The sequence below is a fragment of the Agelaius tricolor genome, unplaced genomic scaffold (genome assembly GCF_023055355.1).
Source record: "Agelaius tricolor isolate 1412-34295 unplaced genomic scaffold, bAgeTri1.0.p SCAF_38, whole genome shotgun sequence".
Taxonomy (NCBI): domain Eukaryota; kingdom Metazoa; phylum Chordata; class Aves; order Passeriformes; family Icteridae; genus Agelaius; species Agelaius tricolor.
This window is the reverse complement of record NW_027269298.1, coordinates 608,383-631,935: the sequence shown is the minus strand read 5'-3', so window position 1 is coordinate 631,935 and position 23,553 is coordinate 608,383. Positions and strand designations below refer to the sequence as shown.

General features: G+C 53.0%; 1 protein-coding gene across 7 annotated transcripts; it reads left to right on the top strand.

Moving 5' to 3' along the window:
* The first annotated feature begins 157 nt into the window (after window positions 1–157).
* On the top strand, window positions 158–23,553 carry SH3GLB2 (SH3 domain containing GRB2 like, endophilin B2). 7 transcript variants are annotated; one of them, XM_071454214.1, is made up of 13 exons: window positions 158–314; window positions 7,970–8,111; window positions 8,408–8,536; window positions 9,135–9,268; window positions 9,744–9,836; window positions 11,654–11,665; window positions 13,414–13,476; window positions 17,408–17,431; window positions 19,786–19,875; window positions 20,052–20,152; window positions 20,646–20,660; window positions 21,254–21,512; window positions 22,159–23,553. In XM_071454214.1, the coding sequence occupies exons 1-13, from the start codon at window positions 252–254 to the stop codon at window positions 22,264–22,266; spliced, it is 1,233 nt and encodes a 410-aa protein (XP_071310315.1). In that variant the 5' UTR covers window positions 158–251; the 3' UTR covers window positions 22,267–23,553. The 7 variants fall into 7 exon arrangements, with proteins under 7 accessions (XP_071310315.1, XP_071310309.1, XP_071310311.1 ...); XM_071454208.1 differs by lacking the exon at window positions 11,654–11,665; XM_071454210.1 differs by lacking the exons at window positions 11,654–11,665; window positions 13,414–13,476.

Below are 23,553 nucleotides of genomic sequence, written 5' to 3'. Positions count from 1 at the left end.
GGGCGGGGAGCGCGGCGCTAGTTTCTATTGGTCAGCGCTGACAGCTCCCTCCGCCGCCGCCGCCGCGCTTAAAGGGGCCCCGCCGACGCCCCCGCCCGCCGAGACGCTGCCGAGCCTCACGTACTCTGTAAGAAGCCATAGCCCTTTTAAGAGGCGCGGAGCGGGCGTCACCCGACGCTATAAAAGGCGGCGGCGCGGCGGGCGCGGTGACAGCGGGGGCGCGGCGCGGCCGGGGCGGCTTCGGGGCCGCCATGGAGTTCAACGTGAAGAAGCTGGCGTCGGACGCGGGGGTCTTCTTCTCCCGCGCCATGCAGGTAAGGCGGGGCGGGGCGGCACCCCCGCGGGGCGGGGGAGCCGCGGGTCTAGGCCCCGGAGGAGCCTGGGGGGCTTTGCTCGGTCCCGGGGGGCCTGGAGAGGTAGGTCGGAGCTGGGTGGGTCCGTCCGTGTGAGCCGGAGCAGCGCCCGCAAGTGCATCCCCTCGGGAGCATCGCCCCGGCCGTGGCTCGGGGGTGCCGGGGAAGGTCCGGGGGAGAACCCCGGGGATGGCCCTCGGAATGGGGAGGGGATGAGGGGGCACAGTCGTGCCTGGCGTTATTGACCTTAAAGGAACAAAGCTGTGTGGTCTGGCCTGCGGCTGCTTTGTCCGTGCCCAGACCCGCCGGGAAGGGGTGCGGGGATCTGGAGGAGCTGCCCAGGGGGGATGTGGAGTCTCCCACTCTGGAGACGTTCCAAAGCCACCTGGACGCGCTCCTGTGTCACCTGCTCCAGGTGACCCTGCCTTGGCAGGGGGCTCGGATGGGATGCTCTCCAGAGGTCCCTTCCAACCCCAATCACTGTGGGATCCTGTGGGACCGTCCCTGGGGAAGGGTGCTGGAGATGCCAGCCCTGGGAAAACACTGGGACCGTAGAGGGATGGGAAGGAGCTGCTGGGAGCCAGCAGGTCGGGCCTCACGGGGCTGCTGAGGCACCAGGACCACACGAGGAAATGGCAGGAGCTGATTGGGGGGTTAGGCTGGAATTAGGAAAAGGTTTTTTCCCTAGAGGGTGCTGGGGCACTGAACAGGCTCCCCAGGGAATGGTCACAGTCCCAGGGGCCTGTAGTGCTCCAGGAGTGTTTGGACAACGCTCTCAGGCACAGCAGAGGATTCTGGTGGCTGTTTCTCTGCCGGGCCAGGAGTTGTACTTTGATGATCCCTGTGGGTTCTTCCAACTCAAAATATTCCAATATTCACAAACTTGAGATCAGGAGTTTCTGGGGATGAAGCAACCCCCTCGGAGCTGTGAAGAAATTTGGGTACACATGAGCAGCAGACATGCAGCAGGTGGTGAGATGGAGCTCCTGAGTGTATTCATTTCTTGAGCACAATGGGTGAAAAACTGCTCTTGTTTGGCCAGGAGAGGAAAGAGGCAGGTCAGAACTGGTTGGGATCCTGTCTGGAAGGTGAGGACCAGCTGGTGGCTCTGGGACTGGGCTTCTTGCTCTGCCTATTGTGTGGGGGCTGGTAAACAAAGAGAGCAGAACTGCCTCATTCCAGACCTTCTGTGCAGTGGAGTAATTCTGGCTCTGTTGAGGACTGGTCTCCTGTAAGCAGCTATCACCTCCTGCAACCGTGCCAGTGAGTCATATGTTATGAAAAGGGGAGATATTAACTACAGGTGCAAAATAAGGAGCAGATGGAAAACCTAAAGATGCCGTTCTCATGCAAATGACCTTGGATGCAGAAGAAATGCTGGAGAGAAATCTTATGTTTAGAAGCCTTATTGTAAGTCTCTGATAAATGTTTTTTAGCTCCAAGGCGTAGGAAGGAGACAGGCCTGGGAACAGTGTCTGCACACAGTGATTCCAGAGCAAGGAGGCGTTCATAAATCGTGGCTGCTGCCTGCTACACCTACTCCACTGTCTCGTACATGAATATTCATATGCCTAATTACAGTAGTAATTTCTTGAAACCAAATGAGCACTGGCACTTGTGGACAGCGAGCAGGTGTGTAAGGAGGGGGAACTGGAAGGAAGGAGATCTCTGAGGCTGAAAACCACCTCATGAGGGGTCACTGCTGGGGGAATTCAGCCTTTTTGGGTGCCCACGGAGCCCTGGTGTGGGTGAGCCCTGCCCCATCTCCCCCAGAGCCACCACTGACAGCTGAGCTCTGCTGTGGGCAGTAAGAGCTGGCTTTGTAGCCCTCTTTAGCACTGCAGATCTTCTAGGATGGGAATAAGCTGTCTAGAAAAAGCTGTTTTCTGTAGTGTTTGGAGATGCTTTCTCCAGCTCCAGGCATTTAACAAAGTGATGTTTTACTGGAACTGCAGCGACTGGGAGATAAATGGACTGGCCATTATGTGCTGTTCCACTCAGCCAGCATTTGCTCCTGCTGTCTGGCAGAGCAGTCTGACCAACACAGGAGCTTCACTTGAACTGGAATTAGGGCTCAGCCAGGGGGAAAGGAGACAGGGCATGGTCAGCACAACACCTCTGGGCTGGCTCAGGGCAGGAGCTGGTCTGAAATCTGTCAAATACAACCCAACATAGGAAGAATCATTTTGGACTAGGTTCCTCATGACAAAACCCAGTCAAAACAGCTCAAACCCACTGCTTCCTTAACCTGGCTCTTCCTTGTTTAGACTTCAGTCACAGGGCTCCTCCAGAAAAGCAGAGCAGACTGGAAAGTTGGGGTAGGAAAGCAGTGGACAGCTCTGCTACCCTGGGAGTGGGGAATGAGCTTCTAGGCTGGGGCACTGCAAGGGTACAGAGCTTGTGTAGGATTCAGCATTCAACTGAGGATGGCCTCTGTTGCCACTTGCACCAGTTGCAGCCATCAGATCTGCACTCTCTGAGGGATGCAGCACCTGCAGACAAACTCCCAACAGCTCACTCTTCATCTTCACCTGAAGAAGGGCCTCTGTCTTCGATCAGCTGCACCTTCCAGTTATCAAAAGTGGGTCTGATCCCAAACCTTGGCCAGTGGAAGCTGTGTGGCCACACATTGGATTTCTCTGTTCTAGATAGGCTGCAAGCCAGGCTCTTTCAGGGAGCTCTGGAAATTACTGTAGGGGTCTGTCTTTTGTCAGTTCTGATGTGAACAGGCTCTGGGTGAAAATGCCTGAGGGTGAATGCAGCTTTTGGGTGCTTATCCTGCCCTAATGTCATTACTGAAACAGCTAGAAGCTGACTTACTCATCTTGAAGCCCCTGCAGACAGACAGACTCCCCCAGCTCCCTGAACCCTGGTGATCAAATAGACTTTTATCATTAGCAGATAAAATAAACCTTCTGCTTGCCAACCTTATTAATGCTCACAGTTTAAAAGCTGGGAGAGCAGAAGGTGACCCAAGGAAAGGACAAGGTCCTGGTGGGGACACAGCCAGGACAGCTGACCCAAGCTGCCCAAAGGGCTATTCCATCCCATAGGACATTGCTCAGCAGTAAAACCTGAGAGAGAGGAGGAGGTGGGACACGATTACAGAGCACATTTGTCTTTTGGAGTAACCTGGACATGGACTGAGGCCCAGCCTCCCAGACAGTGGTCACACATCACTTCAGATGGGAAGAAGACAAGAAAATCTTTTGGTTTCCTCTGCTTCCACACACTTTTTCTTCATTAAGCTGCCTTTGTCTTGAACTATGAGGTTTTTCCATCTTATTTTCAACTCCCCTGTTGTGCTGAGGATGGAAATGATGGAGAGGCTGGGTGGCACCTCACGTCCAGCCAAGGTCACCCACCACCGCAGTGTTTTTCCTCTGCTGAATGCCTGCTCATGAGTTAACCAAGCTGTCCCTGTTAATGGCTTCCTTCTGTCCTCTAGCACAGTTTCACTTGGCTCCCAGCCTGGCTTTCCTGCCTCCTGGTGACCAAATACTTGGAGCAGACTCTCTATCTGCTCCAGAGTTGCTGAAAATCAAGTCGTTTTCAGATGCTGAGTGGCTGTGGCTTCTTTCCTACTGCAACCCTGTGCAAAGAGGGAGCCAGATTTGCTGAACTGACTGTGTTGTGCTTTTGGTCACCAAAAGAGCAAATGTTACTGTGTTTTGGGCACTTTGAGCTATTTGGAGTCTTTGAAAAACTCAACAGTTTAAATCCACTGGCAGCTACAGGAGACTATTCCTGGTTTAAGTCTCCTGGCCACAGTTTGATCTTTGAAATTTAATAATACAGGATACAGGCCTGGGCTTTTATTATACTGGGATTTTATTCCCTTTTTAAGGAAATGAAGGTGCTGGTGCTTTCAGCATGGGCTATTTTAAAGCCTAACTGTGTCCTTTAGACAGGCCCAGCCTGTCTGATCTGTACCTGTAGTGCAGAGGGGCCCCTCCAGCCCAGCACCACTTGCTGACCCTCCTGACATCCCAGACATGAGTCAGCCAACTCTTTTGGGGAAGGGGCTTTTCCCCAAGCTGTGAATGCTTAGGGCAGCTGCCCTAACTGCAGTCCAGCACATCCATGCTCCTGTTGGGCCTGTGGCCCAAGTGCTGCTTTCCTGCTGGGTCACCCTGTTTGCCCATCTGGGCCCTGATAAAGCATCTCTTGTTCCTGCTGGCCAGCCAAGCCTCCCAGAGGAAACTCAACCTTTGGCTGAATTATTGATGTCCTGGAATGCAGCACAGCTCTGCTCTTCCTGGAGAGTGAGAGTGGCACTGACAAAAGGCTGCCCTGCATTATTAAGCACCTGCTCTGGGTCAGCTGCAGGGATGTTCCCTGCAGGGGAGCAGCCTCAGCACTGCCACCTGGGCCATGATCCCAGCATGCAGAGCTGGGAGTTGGCTCAGGGCTGTTGACCCAGTCCTCAGGTTCTAGAAAACAAATGGGAGTAGTTCTGCCACGGCAGGATGGAGGGGCTGGGGGTTCTTCTCAGCACTGCAATTGCCTGTGCTCTGCCAGCCCTGCCTCTCTCCCCAGGGATCTGTAACAGACCAAGCCTGTAAATCAACTTGATAAAACCCAGTATCCCTCCCATTTTTGGCAATCTGTTGTAAAAGACAGCAGTGCTTCTAGTCTGGGAGCAGCAAGATATAAAATACTCAAAATCTGTCTTTTTACAGTCAGGAGGCTTGAGAGTATGATCAGTTCATTTCTCCTGCATCTCTTGGCGTCACAGTGAAATATTTTCAATCAAATTTCTGTATTATGAAAACAGATTCCCAAGAATAGAAATTCTTTACAGGGGAGTTCTGCCTGAAGTGCTTGAGTAGCCAAATTTCATAAACTGCTGTTCTTCTACCCTTCTTTTCACTGGGCAGCCAGGTAAGAAGGGACAAGGGACCAGCAGCTGAGATCTGTTGCCACCCAAAATCTCAGATTTCCACTTGCAGCAGACAAAAACACAAGCCAGCTCTTAGGTCAGTGTAATTTACCTGTAATCTCCCGAGCTGGCTGTGCCTCCAGAAGCTTCATCTGATCTCATGGCAGGCTGCTCCTGCAGCAGGTGGTCCTGCTCTCCTTGCACTTCATGGCACATCCCCACCACTGCTGTGGAGTCCGCTGGGTGCTCTGATAGGTCTAAAACATCACATTAGAGATCAAATTGAGCTGGATCAGGGACTCTGTGCACAGGAGAGAGGAGGAGGAGGAGGACGTAGCACTGGGCAGGGACAGCAACCACCCAGGGCTGTGCCAGGGGTCAGGGAGGTGCTGAGGGAGTTAAGGGTCGGTGGAGTCACAGCCTCCTGTGCCTTGCACCCACTCCAAGCCCTCCTTTCCAGCCCTGAAAGAAGCCTGAATAAGAGATTGTCTTCTGGCCTGACCCTTTGGAACCAGGGGCTGTGACTGAGATTCCTGCCCACTCTCCCCTTCTGGCACTGTCAGGCATCCCCAGGCTTGCTGTGATCCTGGTGCTGCCCTCAGCCTCTTTGCAAGACAAACAAACAGCTTTAGTGCCTGATTTGAGATAAGAATTGAGTTTCTGATTTCTGGCAAATGCTGAGCTGTGACCCCTGCACTGGGTTACACAAAACAGCCACAGAGAACAGTGATGCCAAAGATGTCACTTGCTAATAGAGCAAAGGACCCCAGAGCTGGAGTGCTCAGGACAGTGGCAGTAGCACTCTGGAGATGCTGGAGTGATCTGGCACTGCAGCAATGCTGTAAGAAGCTGACTCAATTCAGCTGAAAAGAAATTGGGTTTAGGTTTGACAGCTCCAGGGCAGATGCTGGTGCAGGATAAGCCTAAACTGCAGGAAAAAGAGCTGGACTTGAAAGTGAGATGAGGTCTCAAAATGCTGTCTGGGAAAGGGGGGTGAGAGAGACTTACCTTTGCATCAAAGAGTCTTGTTTAGGAAAGATCTTTAACAGATGACTCAAGAATTGGTGCCAGATACCTGGGAAGTCCCAGTTTGCTGCATGGCAGTGACTCAGCCCAGCCTGGCAGAGTCTGAAAACAGCCCTGGGCTCCCAGACAGAGGAAAGCAGCCTCAGCCACTGAGAGCCATGTGTGGCCCCCAAAGAAATCACAAACCAAGCAATGCAAGCACCCTGTCACACTGAATCTGCTTTTACCCCTGTCCAGCATTGGCCAGGGGACCATGGGGAGACCTGGGTAAAATTACAGGGCAGTAACCAGGGGCTGCTGGTGCAGAGACCAGAGGCAGGATCCCTGTCCCTGCAGCTGAGGCTCTGTCACCACCCACATGTGACAGAGCACTCCACTGCATGGTGCCAAACAGGTCGCTGTGTAAACATAGCTGGAGGCCTTGTATATCTCAGCCATCTGGTAACAGGACTCCAAGGGCTGTTTGCCCCTGCTCCGGGCTCTCCTTATCTCACTTGGTTCCCAGCATTGGGCTGGGTGGGGAAGGAAGGGCTGGCCAGGAGGCCTTTCAGAAGGGCAGCAACCCCAGATCAAGGGACATCTCAGCCCACCTAGAGCTGAGCTCTGGAGTAGGGAAGCAGAGAGGGGAAGGTACCAGTGGTGGATGAGACAGGAGCTGCATTTCATCCCAGAGCTTTAGCCAGGCTGTAATCTTTGGCATCTGCCTGTGCCAGTATTGCACAGCAGCATGTCCTGGTGACTCAGCAATGGCATCAGAGACCAGTAACAAGGGTTAAGGGACAGCTGGAGCCTCTGTTGGACCCCAGATGGCACAGCTGTCCAAAGGGTCTTTTAGCATGATCCAACAAGATGCTGGTTCTGTCAAGAGCATGGAATTGTGCTTAAAAATTGGCCAACTTCACTGAAAGGAGCAAGTGGGAAATGGGATGGGAGGAGAGGGAATGGTCTCTTTTCTCAGAAATCCCTCAAGGAAGCAGTGGAGGGTGTCCAGGCCATCTGAGGCTGCATCTGACAAACCTGGTCAGGTGCCACTGCCCAGTATGAAAACACTGGAGACTTTCACCACCTAATTCTCCCTACTGCTAATTTTAGACTTAAAAGGAGTTGCAGAGGGAAGGATTGTCCATTGCCAGTATGAATCTGAGTGCTGAGAAGAGTTGGACAGTGTTATATTTCAATTCCCTGCTTCAGAGTGTGTCCCAGCAGAAGAGTCTCTTGCTGGAAGTGGTTTTATCTAAATCCTGAGTTTGAGTCTCCTGACCTCAGGTGGTAGTGGCATTCCTGACCCCTTGTGTCTGCAGGACACAGAGTTGGTCAGTAGGAGATGAAGGGATTTAGCGCCTTCCCTCATGTGAAGGATGTGTTTTGCTCTCCTGCATGAAGCAGTGGAAGCCATGTGCATATTTAAATAGATCCCTCACAACTGGAGTATTTCTGTACTAGACCTTATTAAAAGTTACTTATTCTGGAACACCTCTCAGACCTGGAGTCTATTTTTAGCCCAATGCTTGTTCTACTCTTGGGCAAAAAAATTGCCCTCTTCCCCTGAAAGATGCCTGGGAGAAAGAATGATACCTTGAAGGGGTTTTAGCTCTATTCTAAGGTAAATACACAAGACAAAAACAGCTTCACTGTCCTTTATTATCTCTCCAACACACTGTAAATCTGCTTTGGAAGAACAGACCTAATGACTGCCTTCTTCCTGCAGTTCACTGAAGAAAAGCTGGGCCAGGCTGAGAAGACTGAGCTTGATGCCCACTTTGAAAACCTCCTGGCCAGGGCAGACTGCACAAAGAACTGGACAGAGAAGATCTTGCGTCAGACTGAAGTTCTGCTACAGCCAAACCCCAGTAAGTCCAGCTTCTCCTAAGGCTTGAAGGACAAATGTCACTTGCAGCTCAGTGCTGAAAGACATGGCCTCTGGCAGGGGTTGTGGGGTTTTGGAGAAAAGTGTCCTTGCAGGGCCTGTGCTTCCTCCCTGAGCAGCTGAGAGCACCTCAGAGCCTGGCAGTGCCCTGGGGCAGGGACACCTGCTCCTGGCACTGCTGCCTGCTGTCCAGTGCATCACTGAGGACTGCATGGGCTGGGCTATCATCATTCCCAGTTCAGGGACCCTCTTTCAGCCTCCCTGGTGTCCCCACTCCAGGTGCCAGAGTAGAAGAATTCCTGTATGAGAAGCTGGATCGGAAGGTGCCTTCCCGGGTCACCAATGGGGAGCTGCTGGCACAGTACATGACAGAGGCAGCCAATGACTTTGGGCCAGGGACACCTTATGGTAAGTCAGCCTGGCTAATGAAGAAGCCCTGGGAATCCATCCCTGTTTTGCATTCAGATGTTTGCAGCAGGCTCCTTCCTGGCCACACAGAGCATCTTCCTGCTCTTAAATCCTCACAGCACACAGCCTTCACTTCCAGCTGTCCTTGCCCCTGCCATGAGCTTTGTTCCTGCTCTCCAAATCAATAGTTGTTCAATAGTGAGTCCTGTTACAGCCAGAGCAGCTGTAACTGCATCTATAGCCAACACTGCCTAATCAACTCATGTTTTCTGCTCTGGTGCTTTTTAATTTGCTGCTCTGTTCCTGTGCCTCTGTTTTACGAGGCAAAGAAGGATCAGTCTGTGCAAGCAGGTAGAGCAGTAAAATCCATCAGTGGCATGAGTGCCTCAGCAGGTAGATGAGATCAGAGCTGCCCTGGGAGCAGTGAAAAGATGCCTCAGGCCAGCAGCAGAGTGGGTAGGGCTGGAGCTGGAGTGGGCCAGGCACGGTCACCTTGCCCAGGCCAGGTACAGCTGTGCTGTGGAAGCTCTGGGTGAGCTGGCTGAAGCCAACACATGTAAATTGGTTTCTCTGGAGCTGAAGGTTCCTGTTGTTGCAGGAAAGACTTTGATAAAAGTTGGAGAGACTCAGAGGCGCTTGGGTGCAGCAGAAAGGGAATTCATCCGCTCTGCCTCCATCAGCTTCCTGACCCCACTGCGCAACTTCCTGGAGGGGGACTGGAGAACCATCTCTGTGAGTGTGCCACCAGGGCAGGGGAAGCTTGTCACAGCCCTGGAGACAAGGAGGGCAGGGGGAGAGGGAAACAGTGCCAAGAGAACCCCCTTTTCATTCCCTATGGTAAAGGATGACTCCATAGCTCTCTCCTTAAAGAATGTAAAGATGAGGAAATACCAACCCTAGATCTGCTCAGGTTCCCCCTCTGATAGGGAAAGGTTGCCTGCTTATGTGCATGAAGAAAGTAACTCATTTCCCCACTCCTGCAGCTGGTGGGCACCACCCATCACAGGCTGCCCTGTTTCCAGGAGGTTATCCTGTATCCCTGGCAACCAGCCCCAAAACTCTTGCTAAGGAGATGAGCATAGCAATTGGTTCTTTCTCCCTGGCATGTTTTAATAAAGAAATAGATTTGATGCCTAGGTGATAGCACACCCCCTCCTCAACCCTGCTTCTAAGCAGTGTGCTCTGAGCCATCTCCTGTCCCTTCCAGAAAGAGAGGAGGATCCTGCAGAACCGGCGCCTGGACCTGGATGCCTGCAAAGCCAGGTTGAAGAAGGCCAAAGCTGCCGAGGCAAAAGCAGCGGTAACTCCTCCCCTCCTTCCCCTCCCGGTCCTTCTGGCCCCAGGGCTTGGCTCACATGGTCAAAAATTGGGTTACCCTGCTGTGTCCTGTCTCTGGCAGGCATGGGTGGGGGAATTCCTCATCTGGGGTGGAAGGGAGCTGGGAGCAGGAGCCATGTGCCTGTTTCTGAGATGTCCTCCCTTGGGGGAATTGTTGAAGCAAGCAGTTCTGAGCTTCTGGAGTCTGGAAACTTGCACTTGACCCAGGCTCCTGCCTCCTGACTGGTCAGGGTTGCTGGATGAGTTGTGCTAGTAACTAAAAGGCTGCATCTTCTGAGGACTTGCTAATTTTCATAGGGGATGTTGAACCAAGCCAAGAGAGAGCTGAGCTGGGAGGTGCACAAGGGAAAGGCTGCTGGAGCTCTGCAGCAGTCCCAGCCTGTCAGGCTAGTTAGGATTCTGCCAGCTCCCAGGCAGGAGTGCTGTAAGGGGTGGCCAGGGTCAGCCTGGCTACAAGGTCTGTCCCTGAGCCTCTCTGCTCCCTCTGTTCATGGTGCTCTAGTTACAGGCTTGTCTTGCCCTCTGGCTTTGGGGAATTCATCCCACTGGGCACTGATGGTTTCCCTGGAGGGCCTGGTTGGAGCTGGTTGTCATCCTGTAGAGCTCTGGCTGTTGGCACAAGGACCTGCCAAGTTCTGCTCTTGCCTTGGGGCCAGCAGCTCAACTGGCAAATGTGTGCAAGTCAGAATCAACCTGTCCTTGTCAGTCAGACCCTGGGATGCTCTGGGATACCAGCCCTGCTATGAGCCTGTTTCTAACCATCTGCCAGCTGGGCCTCTGGCCTTCTCTCTCCCTGGGTAGCCAGTTCCCAGGTGTTTTCCCTTTCCTCCAGCTCCAGTTACATCCATGGCAGATGGGGAAGCTGTGCTAAGCTCAGCAGCCCTGACAGAGTGCTCAGACCTACACAGGGCAGCTGTGAACAGAAGTAGTAGCTGCCCTTTTAAAAAAGCCTCCTCTAATCAGGTCTCCCAGATCCTCTGAAAGTAACTTCAGGAATCCCCCATTCCCCTTCTGGAGGGGACAGTGCCCCCACTCTCAGGGGAAACTGGTGGCCATTGCTTTATCTTTAAGCTCAGAGCAGGAATTCAGATACCTCCTGTGCTTCCTCCCTTTCCACCCTCTTCACCCTGTTTCCTACAGGAGGTGATCCCAAGGCCTCTCACCTACCCACACTCCTGGTTTAGGGGCTCCCCTGTAGCTGGAAAAGAGAAACTTTGTTTCCCACTGGAACTTTTGGGGTGCCCCAGGCAGGTGCAGAGCCAATCCAGGCTTTCCAGGGTGTCCTCCCCAAGCCAAGCCTCAAAGGAGCAGAGTGGCTGAAACACTGAGCACAGCAGCAGAGCACATTCAGCTGCTGCTCTGGGGACCCATCTCTCACCCAGCTCAGCCTAAAGGGCTCTGGGTGCCTCCCTGACTGCTGGGTGACAGGGTGGAAGCTCCCAGCAGTGGGGAGAGCTGCTCCCTCTGCTCTAAACACCTCACCTGGATCACAGCATTCCCTGTAACCTGCCTGGAGTCCTGTGTCACACCTCCCCATCCAAGCTGAAGTGTCCCAGCTCTCCCAGCTCACCTCTCTCTTGCTGCTCTTTCCCCTCTGTAGTGCAAATTCGTGTTCCCACAGCTTCTGTCTCCTGATGCCCCTGGAGCTGCTGCCCAGACCTGTGAGCTGCTGTGGAGCACCTGGGCTTGTGCATTTCCCACAGACTCTGTGCTTTGTCCTCCTGTTGATGCTGTTTTGTTTACTAACCTTTTTGTTTTGTTTCTTTGTGATTTGCTCAGTGTGAGGGAGATGTGAGTATTGACTGTGCTAACAGTGCTGTGATTTTTTTTTTTTCCTTTAACACCTCTCATTGTCTCTTTCCCATTTTTAAAAAGAAAATTCATATCTCCTTTGTCCCTTTGGGACTGGCCCTGGAGCATGTTCTGAGCGTGATCAGGGCTGTGGCTGCCTGGGGAAGGTGCTCCAGAAGGGGGGGAGTGTCAGAGACCTGCCTGCAGCCCCTCTGGAGCATCCCTTGGGTCCATCCACATTGCTGCAAGCAGTGCTCAAGAGAGGCAGGGGCTCCCCTGAAGACCCCCTGGGCTTGGGTGGCCAGTCCCTCTCTGGAAGGGCAGCCCAGAGACAATGACAGGATGATCTGGTTGTGCTGCTGTTCTGCCCCTTTTCCCCATTACCAGAGTGGAAAGGGGAGGGAGGTGGGTCCCTTTTGATCACTGCTTGCAAATACAACTTCTCCATGCACAGAAGTACAAGAGAAGCTTGCCTCCTTCATCCCATGTGCTGTGACTAGTTTTGGGACTCCCTGGAGACCAGGGAATGGGAGGAGAGGTTTCTTCAGTTGCTCTTGATCTTCAAAAACCAAAAACCATAAGCAGCTATTTCTCTGAACCATCCTTTCTCCCACAGGGAGGACTCCAGCCTACTTGCTATGCTGGCCTCAAACCTCACTGGTGCATTTTTCTCCCTATATTCAGGTTTAACTTGCAATAGGAATTGCTCCTCCTTATTCCTTCCTCCAGCCATCCCTAAAACTCCTAAATGGTATGAAAAAGAAATATGGTTGGGACTGCCTGACTGCTCTTCCACACACTGGTCACTCATTCCAGCTGGCTGCTTGGGCCCAGCAAAGTGGGTCAGTGTGTATAAGTGGATGTGGGTGAGTGCAGAGAGATTAACCTGGGAGAGGGAACGAGGGCCTGAGGGGATTAACAGCAGAGCTGGGATGCAGCAGGACTGTGCCAGCCCTGCACAGCAGCCTGTGTGCAGGAAGGGCTGGCCAGGAGGATCCCTGGTGTCGTTGGTTTGTCTCTTTAGGTAGTGCTGTCTTCCCAGGAGGAGGCCTGGTCTCACCTGAATAAAAGCACCACGTTCTGTGGTGGGTAGTGAGCCCAGAACTGGGGGGGATGGACTGGATCCATTGCACTTCCAGGGAGGAAATCTCCAGAGTGCTCAAGTCTTGGTGCCCCAGAGAAGCTGGTTTGCCTCTGGAGAAGGTGGTTTGGTTTGGAGGTTTCCTGACCTCTGGGATGAAAACTCCTGCACTGCTTTTGGCTAGACCTGGCTTGGCTAAGCCGTGTGCCTTCCTGGAAACTGCAGATCTGGCTCTGTTAGGAGGAAATGTGGCTGGGAGAGAGTGAGAGCAGTAGAAGGCGCTGTGGGAGGGATGTTCCAGTGCTGGCAAACATTCCTACTTTAAGGGCAAGGCCCTGTACAGTGACTGTGGACAGGAAACAAGGGCAAGGGAGGTCCTGCCCACAGGAGTGAGTTAATGCAACAAGAGCAGCCTGCTGGCTGCAAGGGAATGGGAATGCCTTTGGCATGGTGCTGTAAGTACAGAGTTCCCAGCAGCAGGAGTGTCTGCTGTTCAAGCACCAGGTGTGGCTGCACAAGCCAGTCCACCTCCCCTCCTCTCATCAGAGTCTGAGCAAAGCTCCCAGCACAGGCAGGAAAAAGCCACTGGTCTCTTGTTCCAGCCATCACCCAGTGACTGCTGTTGGCTCCTCTGGTGCCTTGTACATGACCCTCTATTCCCCCCCAGGCTGTGCCTGACTTTCAGGAAACCAGACCTCGTAATTACGTGCTCTCCGCCAGCGCATCAGCGGTAAGATCACCCCCTTCTGGGTACTGCTCCTCCTGGATCCTGCCTCTCCAGCCTCTTCCTCCCTCTCTCCACCTAACTTAGGCCTAGTGCTCTGCTGTTTTCAACATTTTAATGTGACATGGGCTGCCCAGGCTCTGACAGCCTCCAGGATTCACATCACCCCTCTGGGGGTGCCTGCTCAGGGTCTGGCCCTTTGCAGCTGGGTTTGCTTTCCAAACCAGCTTCCCTGCCAGCCCTCCTCCACGTTTCTAGTGGGGATCTTCTGATGGCTTTTTATTGCTAGAGGAGCAATTGAGAGGAACAACCCCCAAGAGTGGCCTTTCTGGATGGTTCCAGCTGTACAGTGGCAGTATCACACATGTGACTGCCTGATCTGTACTGTGGTGTCAGAGGCTTTGAAGCTGTCAAGAGAACCAAAGGTGGAGGAATCTCTTTGCCACCAGTGTCAATAACAGTGCAGGTTTGTCTGTTCTGCAAACAGAGGTGATTTTTTACAGTTTCATTGTGTTGGCAGCTGTTCCACAGCCAGATGTGCCCGGGGTGGGTGAACAGCCCCCCTGTGTCTCCACTCTGTTGCACTGAGTGGATGTTGGCCAAGCAATTGAATTCCCATGCTGTGTTCATGGCTCCCCATTGCACAATGTCACATTTCTCGTTAAAATGTTGAAAACTGATCATCTTGCTTCCTAACCAGCATTCAGAACAACACTGATGCCTGCTTATAGAATAAGCTGGGAGTGGGATCTGCTGAGTTGAAAAAGGACAGCCCAGCCTTCTCAGAAACAAAAACCACAGCGGAAACAAGCTGGATTTGGTTAATGGGAAACCCATCCCATTTGGAGCCAGAGGTGTGTCTGAGCTGACAGCATCAGTGTTAGTTCCTAGGGGGATCTGTCCTGACCTTCTTGGAGAGCAATGCTGGGATCAGAAACAGCTTTGCACAACACTAGAAAATGATTTCCATCAGTCCAGGCTCAGTGAGAGAGTCCTGCAGAAGAAGCTGATGCTGGTGGTGCTGCAGTTCTCCTGTCTCCTCGTGCAGCTCAGAGCCAGCCTGTGGCTCTGCCTCTTCCCTTGGGAAGTCTGTTCCAAGGGACTGCAGTGAAGTTCTGGGAGGCCCAGAGGAGAGAAGCTGGGCTTTCCCTGCCTCTGAACAGACCAGGCCTAAAGCACAGGTGAAGACAAGCATTTGTACAGTGTGCATTGGCATCCATGGAGTGCCCAGAACCTCAGTTGGACATGTCCAGCCCTCACCTGAAATTACCTTGATCTGCTTCTGCTCTATTGCAAAGCTGCTCTGGGGAGCAGGTGCCACATACAGGAACATAGCAGGAGAACAGATTCTGTGAGGTTTTTTAGGCAACAAGTGTCTACCCTGGGACATCTGTGCCTGGTTCAGTGCTCCCTCATCAGGCTCTGCTGGTGCTGGTGGCACTGGGCAGTGAGAGCAGGGCTCTGGGAGAGCAGCCAGCACTGACCCCATGGCTTTGATGATGGCACAGCAGGGCCTCCTACCAGGAGTGCCTGTGGGAAATGTGCTGGCCTGACCTGAGTCAGGCCTTGTGGCTTCCAAAACTCTTTCAGAGGCTGCAGTTGGTGGGTGAAGGGCCACCTGAAGTCCAGCTGCCCTGGCAGGGGTGACACGAATTACAGTTTGCATCTCTAATTAGCAGAACACAGGCTGAGCCCAGGCTGCTGCCTGGCTCTGTACAGGCAGGGCTGCTTGGCTGCAAGCTCTCAAATCCCAGCATTCATCCCCAAGGGTCAGGCACTGCAGCAAGGTAGGAGCTCTTCATCCTGTTGCTCTGCTTTTCTTCCAGGCCAGAGTCCTTGTGCTACTTCTTAGTGTGCACTGAGAGTGCAGAGCAGTGGCTGCTGCTCACCTGCTCCTTTCTGGAGGGAGGGGTTGGTTATGCCCAAGGGAACAGCTTTGTCTTACAGGTGAGCAAACAGGTCAGCTCTCTCCTGGACCACACGTGCCCTCAGCTGGGCTCTGATTTGGATTCTAAATTTACTTTGTTGGTTTTTGGAGAGGTGGATAACATGGTGCTTTTATTTTTTTTTTTTCCCCTTCCATGACAGGAGGGCTCAGATGGAATTAAATTCAAGGAAAAAAAGCACCTCCCTTGTTTTGTATGAGATGGAGGCTGAGGAGCCATTTCTCCTCTCTCCCACACTGACCTTTTGTTTTTGTGTAAGAAGGTGTACATGAGCTGTGCAAGCCTGAATATCCTTTTCTCTCAGACCCTGCCATGTGCTGTACTCCTAGGAATGACTCCAAGAAAAACACATTGAGTGCCTTAAAGAGGATTCCTCTGGCTTGATCTGGGGTGCAGGAAGACAATAGCAGATCATGGCCTTTTCTGCCCTCTGAGCTGTCCAAAGAGGAGCCACAGTGAGTCTTAGCCCAGGGATAGATCTGGGCAAAGCTGGGCTGTCCCAGAACAGCACAGGATCAGATCTGGAGGTAGCACAGCAAAGGCAACAGAGGAGAAACAAATCTGGCTACAAATGCAGTGGGTGCTGCATGGATTAAATGGGGCTGCCATGGTTTAAACACTGTCCACAGTGTCTGAGTGGAAGGCCTGGGATCAGAGGGGAGCTTCCCCTTGCTCCTGCAGTAAACCTGCTCCAAACCCTTGGGGATGAGCTGGCAAAGGCCTTGGGCCAGAGGAGCAGGTCAGGATCTGTTTCTCACCTTCCTGCAGGATGCTGCCACCACCTCCTTCCACAGTAGGAGCTCTTAGAAGGGGAAGGAACTTGTGTCCCCACACATGGCTGAAATTGGCCAGGCCTTACTCAAACCAATTTCTGATTTGCAATAACAAAACATCCCCATAAAAATCAAAGAAAACACCCACCTCAGCACCCACACCAGGACAATAATTCCAATCAAGTAAGAGGGGCTTCAGCCCCTGTGGCTGCTCCTTAAATTGGCTGCTGGAGTCTCTCTGCACCTGGGGCTCCCAGAGCCCACCTGGGGACAGCTGTGAGCAAAGCTCAGCTGGGAGAGCCTGGTCCAAGCAGAGCCTGCTCTCCCTCTGACACCCATGTCCATCACTGGTGCCTCCAGTGCAAATTCAGCTGTGTCTGGTGAGGTGACACCTGCAGAGGTGACACTGAGCTCCACAGGGCTCATCCCCTGGCCCTGCTGGTGTGGGTGCTGCAGGCTGCTGTGCTCCTGGATCCAGGGGGATTTCACATTGCCAGGACTGTTGGTTGCTGAGGAAAGGCCAAGCCAAGGACCTCTGGGAAGGATCAATGTGTTTTTCTGGCTCCTCTCTGCCTTTGCCATTGCTGTGTGTGATTTCTGTTCGTTGTTTCGTGTCCTGAAGCCAGATCCCACAAGCAGCTGGAGGTCTCCAGTGTTCTGCTCCTCAGGTGTGCCCCTGTGGATGAGGAGAGTAGGAAGGAGCTGTGTGATGTTTTGCCTGGCTCAGAGGCAGCATCCAGCCCCTGCTTCCTCCTTGCTGTGCTGCTGGCACTGCAGGCTGGGTGGGTTATCCCATTTCTCTGGACTGTGGGTGAGGAACATTTGCCCTTATGTGGCCTGAGCTCAAAAAGCTCACTTGCCTCTCCACAATCCTAGAAAAGGGCTGTCCTCCAACAGCAGCCTCTGCAGCTACAGCAGAGTGAGCCTGGCTGTGCAGAGGACTCTGCTGTTACTGCTTTTTTTCCTGGAGCCCATGGAATGCAGTGGCTGTAGCAGCCCTGGCAGGGACTTGCTGTCCCATTGTGAAACTGAACTCCAGGGTGCAGGAATGAGGGGAAGGGGCATGGATCTGGCAGCTGCTGCTGGGTGAAGGGCTGGCCTGTCCCTGGAGCTGGCCTGCTGTGTCCATGGAGGGTCCTTGCTGTTGGTGTCAGTGCCCAGTGCCTCACGACGTCTCCAACACTGATCTCCTCTCCTGTTGCTCTGTGGCCCCCACAGCTTTGGAGCGACGAGGTGGAAAAAGTAAGTACCCAGCTGGAATTGTGCTCAAACCTTCTGGGGGTGTTCAGAGGACAGGGGTGCTGTGGAACCCTGCCTGTTCCCTGCAGGGAGGGTCAGGGGCCACTGCTGCTGTTGTGTGCCCCAGCCCTGATCCCTCTGGGTGGTTCAGTGCAATGGCAGCAGCTTGGGATGAGCCATGGGCCCCTGGGCTGTCCCTGGTGGGAGACACTTCCCTGGCATCCAGGTGTGTGTCTGTGTGTGGTGAAAGGAGGCCCAGAGCTGGCTCCACGCAGAGCTGCAGCAAGGACAGAGCTCATCCCCAGCTGCTGCAGGGAGCAGCTTGGTCAGGGGGGGAGGTTTGAAGCCTCATGGAATTGATTCTCTCTGGATGAGCTGCACTTACCCTTCTGATCCGTGGAGGCTCTGGAAGGGAAGTGTGACTTGTCCATGAGGGTGGATGGAGGGCTGAGACCAAGGTGAGCTCTGTGTGGAGCTCCAGCACAGCCTGGAGCTTCCAGAGACACCTGGGCTCCTGTTCTTTCCCACCTCAAACACCCCCAGCAGGCATTGCTGTGAAGCCTGAAGTGCAGGATGGCAGAGGTTCTGTGTGCTGTGCATGACAGCAGCTTGTTGCTGTTACTCCAAAGGCATCTGCAGAATGGACTGGCTGTTCCTGACCCAGCTCTTCCTCTTCTTTAAATCCTTCACTCCCTCAACCAAACAAGCTGGCTACAGTCAGCTATGAGCATGCAAGGATCTCTTCTCTCTTTGGGTTATTCTGCTTGGATAGACTGAAGTGTGTAAGTAAATGTTGGAGTTCTCCATGTCTTGGAGAAGCACAAGACTGGAAGAGGCCTCCCAGGTCACCATCCAGCTCTGGTTTTATAGGAAACTGCATCCTGCAGCTGCTCACAGCTGGCAGGGAGAGGCAGATCCCAGGCAGCACCAAATGGAGCTGAGTCTGCCTGGCACAAGTTTAAATAGCTCTGAATGCTGGAGTGTCAGCTCACAGGAGCAAGAATCACTTGGTGTTTTGAAGGCATTGCACTGTTGTTTTCTGTTACATTCCCCTTCTCCTTTAAATAATCCTCTTCATACAGAGGATGCAAGAAAATAGATCAGTTGAGTTGCAGCTTAAAATAGACAAATCTGATTATAAGACAGTCAAAGCATTTCTTTGTTGTAGCCTGGCTCTACACTGGTACTGCTGCTACCAGAAGAGAGCTGTGCTGGCCCCAGCAGCACCTCCAGCTTGTCCTGCTGGGAGTGCTGGGTCTCTTCTGGGGTCACCAGTGATGTGGCCCCTGCTCTGAGGCTGTCAGCCTGGCTGGACCAGCCCTCTGGGCTCAATTCCAGACATGTCAGTCCTGTGCCAGAATGGGCAGGGCACTCCCAAAGCAGCAAAAGGAGCCCCTGCACCAAGGCAGCTCTGATGGCTGCACGTTCCTGGAGGAGGGGAAAGGATTCTCTTTCCAGTGAGCTGGAGCTGGGTGGGTGTCACTCTTCTGTGACCAGTCCCAGCACATGCCAAGAGGACACCAGCCCTGGTGTTAAGGAATGCTGCAGAGAACACTGGGGATGCTTGTCACCCCTTGGCATCAGCAGGAGGGGAGAGCCAGCACCAGAGCACTCGGCTGCTCCAGCACTTCTGGAGATCTCCTTGCCAGGATCCAGCTGGGTGCTCTGGTACTGCAGAATTGCCCCAGTGTCAGTGCTCTGTTTGGTGGGGGGAGAGATGGGTCTCCATGTGAGCCTGTCTCTGAATCCCCAAAGCTGCTGTGGAGCTGCCTGCTATTCACCAGTGTTTAATTCCTCCTAGCTCAGAATCAGTAACTAGCCCCAAAGGAGACCCTTGGGTAGAAGGTGGATTGGGATGTTCGTCTCCATTGCAGATTTAATTAGCAGCAGCAGTTTGGTAAATGCTGCCTGGCCTCAGTCTTTGTTCTGTGGTGATAAAAACAAAACCACTGCACTTCCAGAGAGAAGCCCTAGGGAGGCTGTGACATTCCTATGCCTGCAGGTGCAGAAACAGGGGATTAAAGGGACCAGAGCTGGCATGGGACTGACTTCCCACAGAGCTCAGGATTAACAAAGCCTCCCCATCTTCATCTTCTAGTCTTGTGGGAGTAGGAGCTTCCTTGCTGGATGCATCAGTTTTGAGCTGCCATTCCATCACCTGCAGTGGTCCAGTGCAGGATTAAGAAGGAATCAGCCTGAAATGCAGCCGGAGGTCTCTGGGATCCCAACCCAGGGTCTCTTGTGCCTGCTGCTCAGTGTCACAGCTGGATCCTGCTGCCAGGGGGGTGTGGAGGGGGGCTGCAGGGGCAGCTCAGGGCTCCTGCCTTGTGCTGCCTGAGCCCCTGTGCTGTTTGCAGGCGGAGCACGAGCTCAGGCTCACCCAGACCGAGTTCGACCGGCAGGCAGAGGTGACCCGGCTGCTGCTGGAGGGCATCAGCAGCACACACGTGAGTCCCCCTGGGCTGGCAGGGACACAGACTCTGGGCTCCTGGAGTCCTGCATGTGGAATAGAGGTGGGAGAGGGGGTGAATTGGGGGTACCTCAGGGGAGCAGTAGCTGCAGCAAGAGGGTTTCTGTGCCTGGCAGCCAAACTCAGCCAAGCTGATCTTCCTTTTCCCTGCAGGTGAATCATCTTCGCTGTCTCCACGAGTTTGTGGAGTCTCAGACCAACTACTATGCTCAGTGCTACCAGTTCATGCTGGATCTACAGAAGCAACTGGGCAGGTAAGACAAGAGATTGCTTTTACTTCTTTGAGAGTTATTGATCTCCTTACCCCCAGCTCAGGGCTCTTTCCCCCTCCCATATCATAATGTTGGGCAGAAGTTATAAAGTGCCCTCACAGCTCTGCCAGAGTTTCTGAGTTTACAGTGGTGACCAGTCCTGGTGGTGGTGGTGCATTTGGAGCAGGCTTTGCCACTGGTTTTTTACATTCCTCTCAAAGCATGATGGCCATGGGAGTTTGAACATTCTTCCTCTAAATTAGTTAAATCACACAGGACTCAAATTCCTGTTGCCAAGCAATGAGCCTGAGCATGCTCTGCTGCAGCAGTAACAAAGCCCAGATTCCATATTCAGTGCTGCTGGCTGCACATCCCGTGGGGTGGGCTAGGATGTTCTGTCTGGTCCTGTCACACCAGCACAGGCCTGACCCAGGAGGGGCTGTTGCCTTTACGTGCTCACTCACACTCCTGTTCCGTTCTTTTTCCATGCCTGCAGCTCCAAAGGAGAAATGTAAGTATGATATTGGCCAGGATGAGCTCTGAGGGCTCTCCTCCCCTCAGTGACTCTGGGATCTCTGTGTGATCACTGCCAGGGCCACAGCTATACCCCCTTAGATAACTGAGCCTGAGCTCCATCACTGTGTCTCTCTAGAGAGCCTGCAAAGCCTGGGAGCCTCCAGCTGTGTCATCCAGTTCAACAGCATCAGTGCCCTTCCCTTTCCAGAAGAATTAGCAGGCAGAACAGGTAACACAGACTGTGTGAGAGCAGGGCAAGGACACAGCACAATGGACCCAGTCAATGAGAGGCCAGAGCAGCACCTGCCCAGCCCCCTCTGCAGTGCCACACATCAGTCTGGTACTCTGCAAGTGCTGAAACAGAGCACTGGAGTCACAATGGGCAGACAAATCTCACCTGCTGCAGCCTCAGCACCTGAGAACTGAGGCTGTTTCCCCACATGAAGGGCAGTGTGGGTGTGCTACAGCTCACTCTGTAGGCTGCAGCTCTTGAGCATCATCTCTGCAGAGCAACTGCTGAAAGGAAGAGCTGATTGTGGATCCTCAGGCTGGAGCCTCTCTGAACTGGGCTCTTTTCTCCCCTGTAAGATTTTCAGGTACGTTCGTGGGCAATGCAGAATCCGCGTCTCCCGCAGCCGCCACCTCTCCTCCTGTTGCTGCTGCCACGCTCCCTGCTGTGCCTACAATCCCAGTGGTGCCCACAATTGTTGGGGTGCCCAACAGCATGGCAGAGGGTGTGCTGAACCCCAATGAAGTCAAACCTCCTGCCAGTGGGACACGCAGGGCCAGAGTCCTCTACGACTACGAAGCAGCCGACAGCACCGAGCTGGCACTTCTTGCAGATGAGGTTGGTGGCTTTCCTGAGTGTTGGATTTGGCTCACCCAGCAGCCCATGGTGTGCCCAACAAGGACTTTGGTTCCTTTTCCTGCCCCTAAAACCTGCTTTATTAATAGTCTTTTCATGGATAGCAGTATCTGCTGAGTTGCAGTGAGCTTGTGCTCATTTAGCCATTTACTATTTAACATCACCCAAATAACTGCCCCTGTTAAAGCCCAACTGTACCAAAAATACTCAATATCCAATACTCCAATACTTAATATTTGCACTGTGACCCTCAAATACAGCTGCCTTATGCAGAGCCATGGGATAAGCTGTTGGCTGGAGGCCTGCTCTAATCATGCTGAGAAAAAAAGAAAAATCAGCAAGTTGGAAACTCTTCTGTTCTGTAGACTGAACTTCCATATTCAGAAGGGATGACATAGCAACATGTAAAAGTACCTTGAATCCCTTTGGAGAATGAAAAAGCAACAGGGACATCACTGGGCAGTTTTCCATAGATCTTGTGTTAAGCTGCAGATAGCTCCAGGGAAGGGGCACAGATGGCTGCTAAATAACTTCAGGAATTGTTGTTCTTTCAGTCCTCATCTGACTGAACTTCTTGGCTCTGTCTGCAGAGTAAGGTCCTGTCTAATGTGCTGTCTTCTCTCCCCAGATGATCACTGTGTACAGCCTGCCAGGCATGGATCCAGACTGGCTCATAGGGGAAAGAGGGAACCAGAAAGGGAAAGTTCCTGTCACTTACTTGGAACTGTTAAGTTAAATGTTAAGGAAGAATGTACAAGCAGAATGCACCCCTCCTCTGGCACTTCCAATGCGGATTTCCTCATCAGAGACCATTGCTCTCTTCAGGGTCAACACTCCATTGCTCATACAGGAATTGGGGGAAGGAAGTGGGAACACTGTTCTGGTGAGGTTTTGGGAAAGGGCTGATGGCACCCAAGACTGAATTGGTTATCTACCAGTGCAGCCTGCTTTGAGGTTAGTCCTGATGGCACAAGGTTCCTTGGTTCCATTTTCCCTTCCCTGCCCTAGTCCTGTTCCTCCCAGTGGCTTTCCTGGGGTGAGGGAGCTGTGTCCCTCAGCAGCTGCTCACCACTTACACTCCCTGTGGCAGGTGTGGGTTGGTGCCTCTCTGCCCCCCTTCTCTTCTCCAGCAGTAGAATTGCCCAAGTCCAACCACTGAGCATTCCAGCAGGGAGGTGTCCCACACCCCCCTCTGACCTGTCCTGGCACACAAGGCAAGGAGGCTGCAGTTAAAATTTTGGAGCCTGTTAAGCTCACACCCATCCTTCTCCCCTGGGAGACCAGCAGTGCACAGCTGGCCAGAGCCACAGTCACTGTCCTGGGGCTGGAGGCTCCCACCTGCCCCTGTCCCCTGAAGCTGGAAGATTTCTTTGTGAAGACCAACCTGCTACAGTAGGGCCTGACCCCAAACCTCTGTGCAAGGGACCATGCATCTTGCTTGCATTTCCTCTGGGAAATTGCTCTTGGACTGCAAAGTTTACAAGCCTTTTTACAAGCTTTGCTCCCTGTGGTATTGTCCAGGCTTTTCTTTCAGTGTGTCTGTCCAGGCATGTTTTAGCCTGACTTTATTTCCACCCTGAATCACTGATTTAATGAATGTTTCCCCTCCCATGTCAGCAGTGAACAGACTTGGTGCATCCTAGTGCAGAAAGGGCCCGTCCCAGCTGCTGTGACCCCCACCAAGGAGCTGTTCTTGGCCACACACACTCCAGAAGCCAGGCTTAGCTCAGGTGTGTGTGTGCCTGCTCACTCTGGAATGAACTCTTAGCTAGAGCTCACCTAAAGGACTTCCACTTGATGTGTCACAAGTTTTCCACTCAAGCTGGATGGAAGAGAAACTCACCTGCACCAAACTGTTCACACCCTTCCCCAGGTATGTCAGAACTAACTTTGCTTGTTTATTGATCTTTTGCACTTTCCCCAAAGGTTTTGTGACCATTCTAATGTAACAGGGCACTGAGCACCTGTGTTTGTGGGGCTCATGGGTTTCAGCACTTATTTGCCAATAAACAAAACTGCCTGA

Bases quoted from the DNA above. Each gene is read 5' to 3' on its own strand.
- SH3GLB2 (XM_071454214.1), top strand. From the start codon at position 252: ATGGAGTTCAACGTGAAGAAGCTGGCGTCGGACGCGGGGGTCTTCTTC. The intron at 8,112-8,407 runs GTAAGTCCAGCT...TCCCCACTCCAG, and splicing joins TCTGCTACAGCCAAACCCCA to GTGCCAGAGTAGAAGAATTC. The intron at 21,513-22,158 runs GTTGGTGGCTTT...TTCTCTCCCCAG, and splicing joins TGGCACTTCTTGCAGATGAG to ATGATCACTGTGTACAGCCT.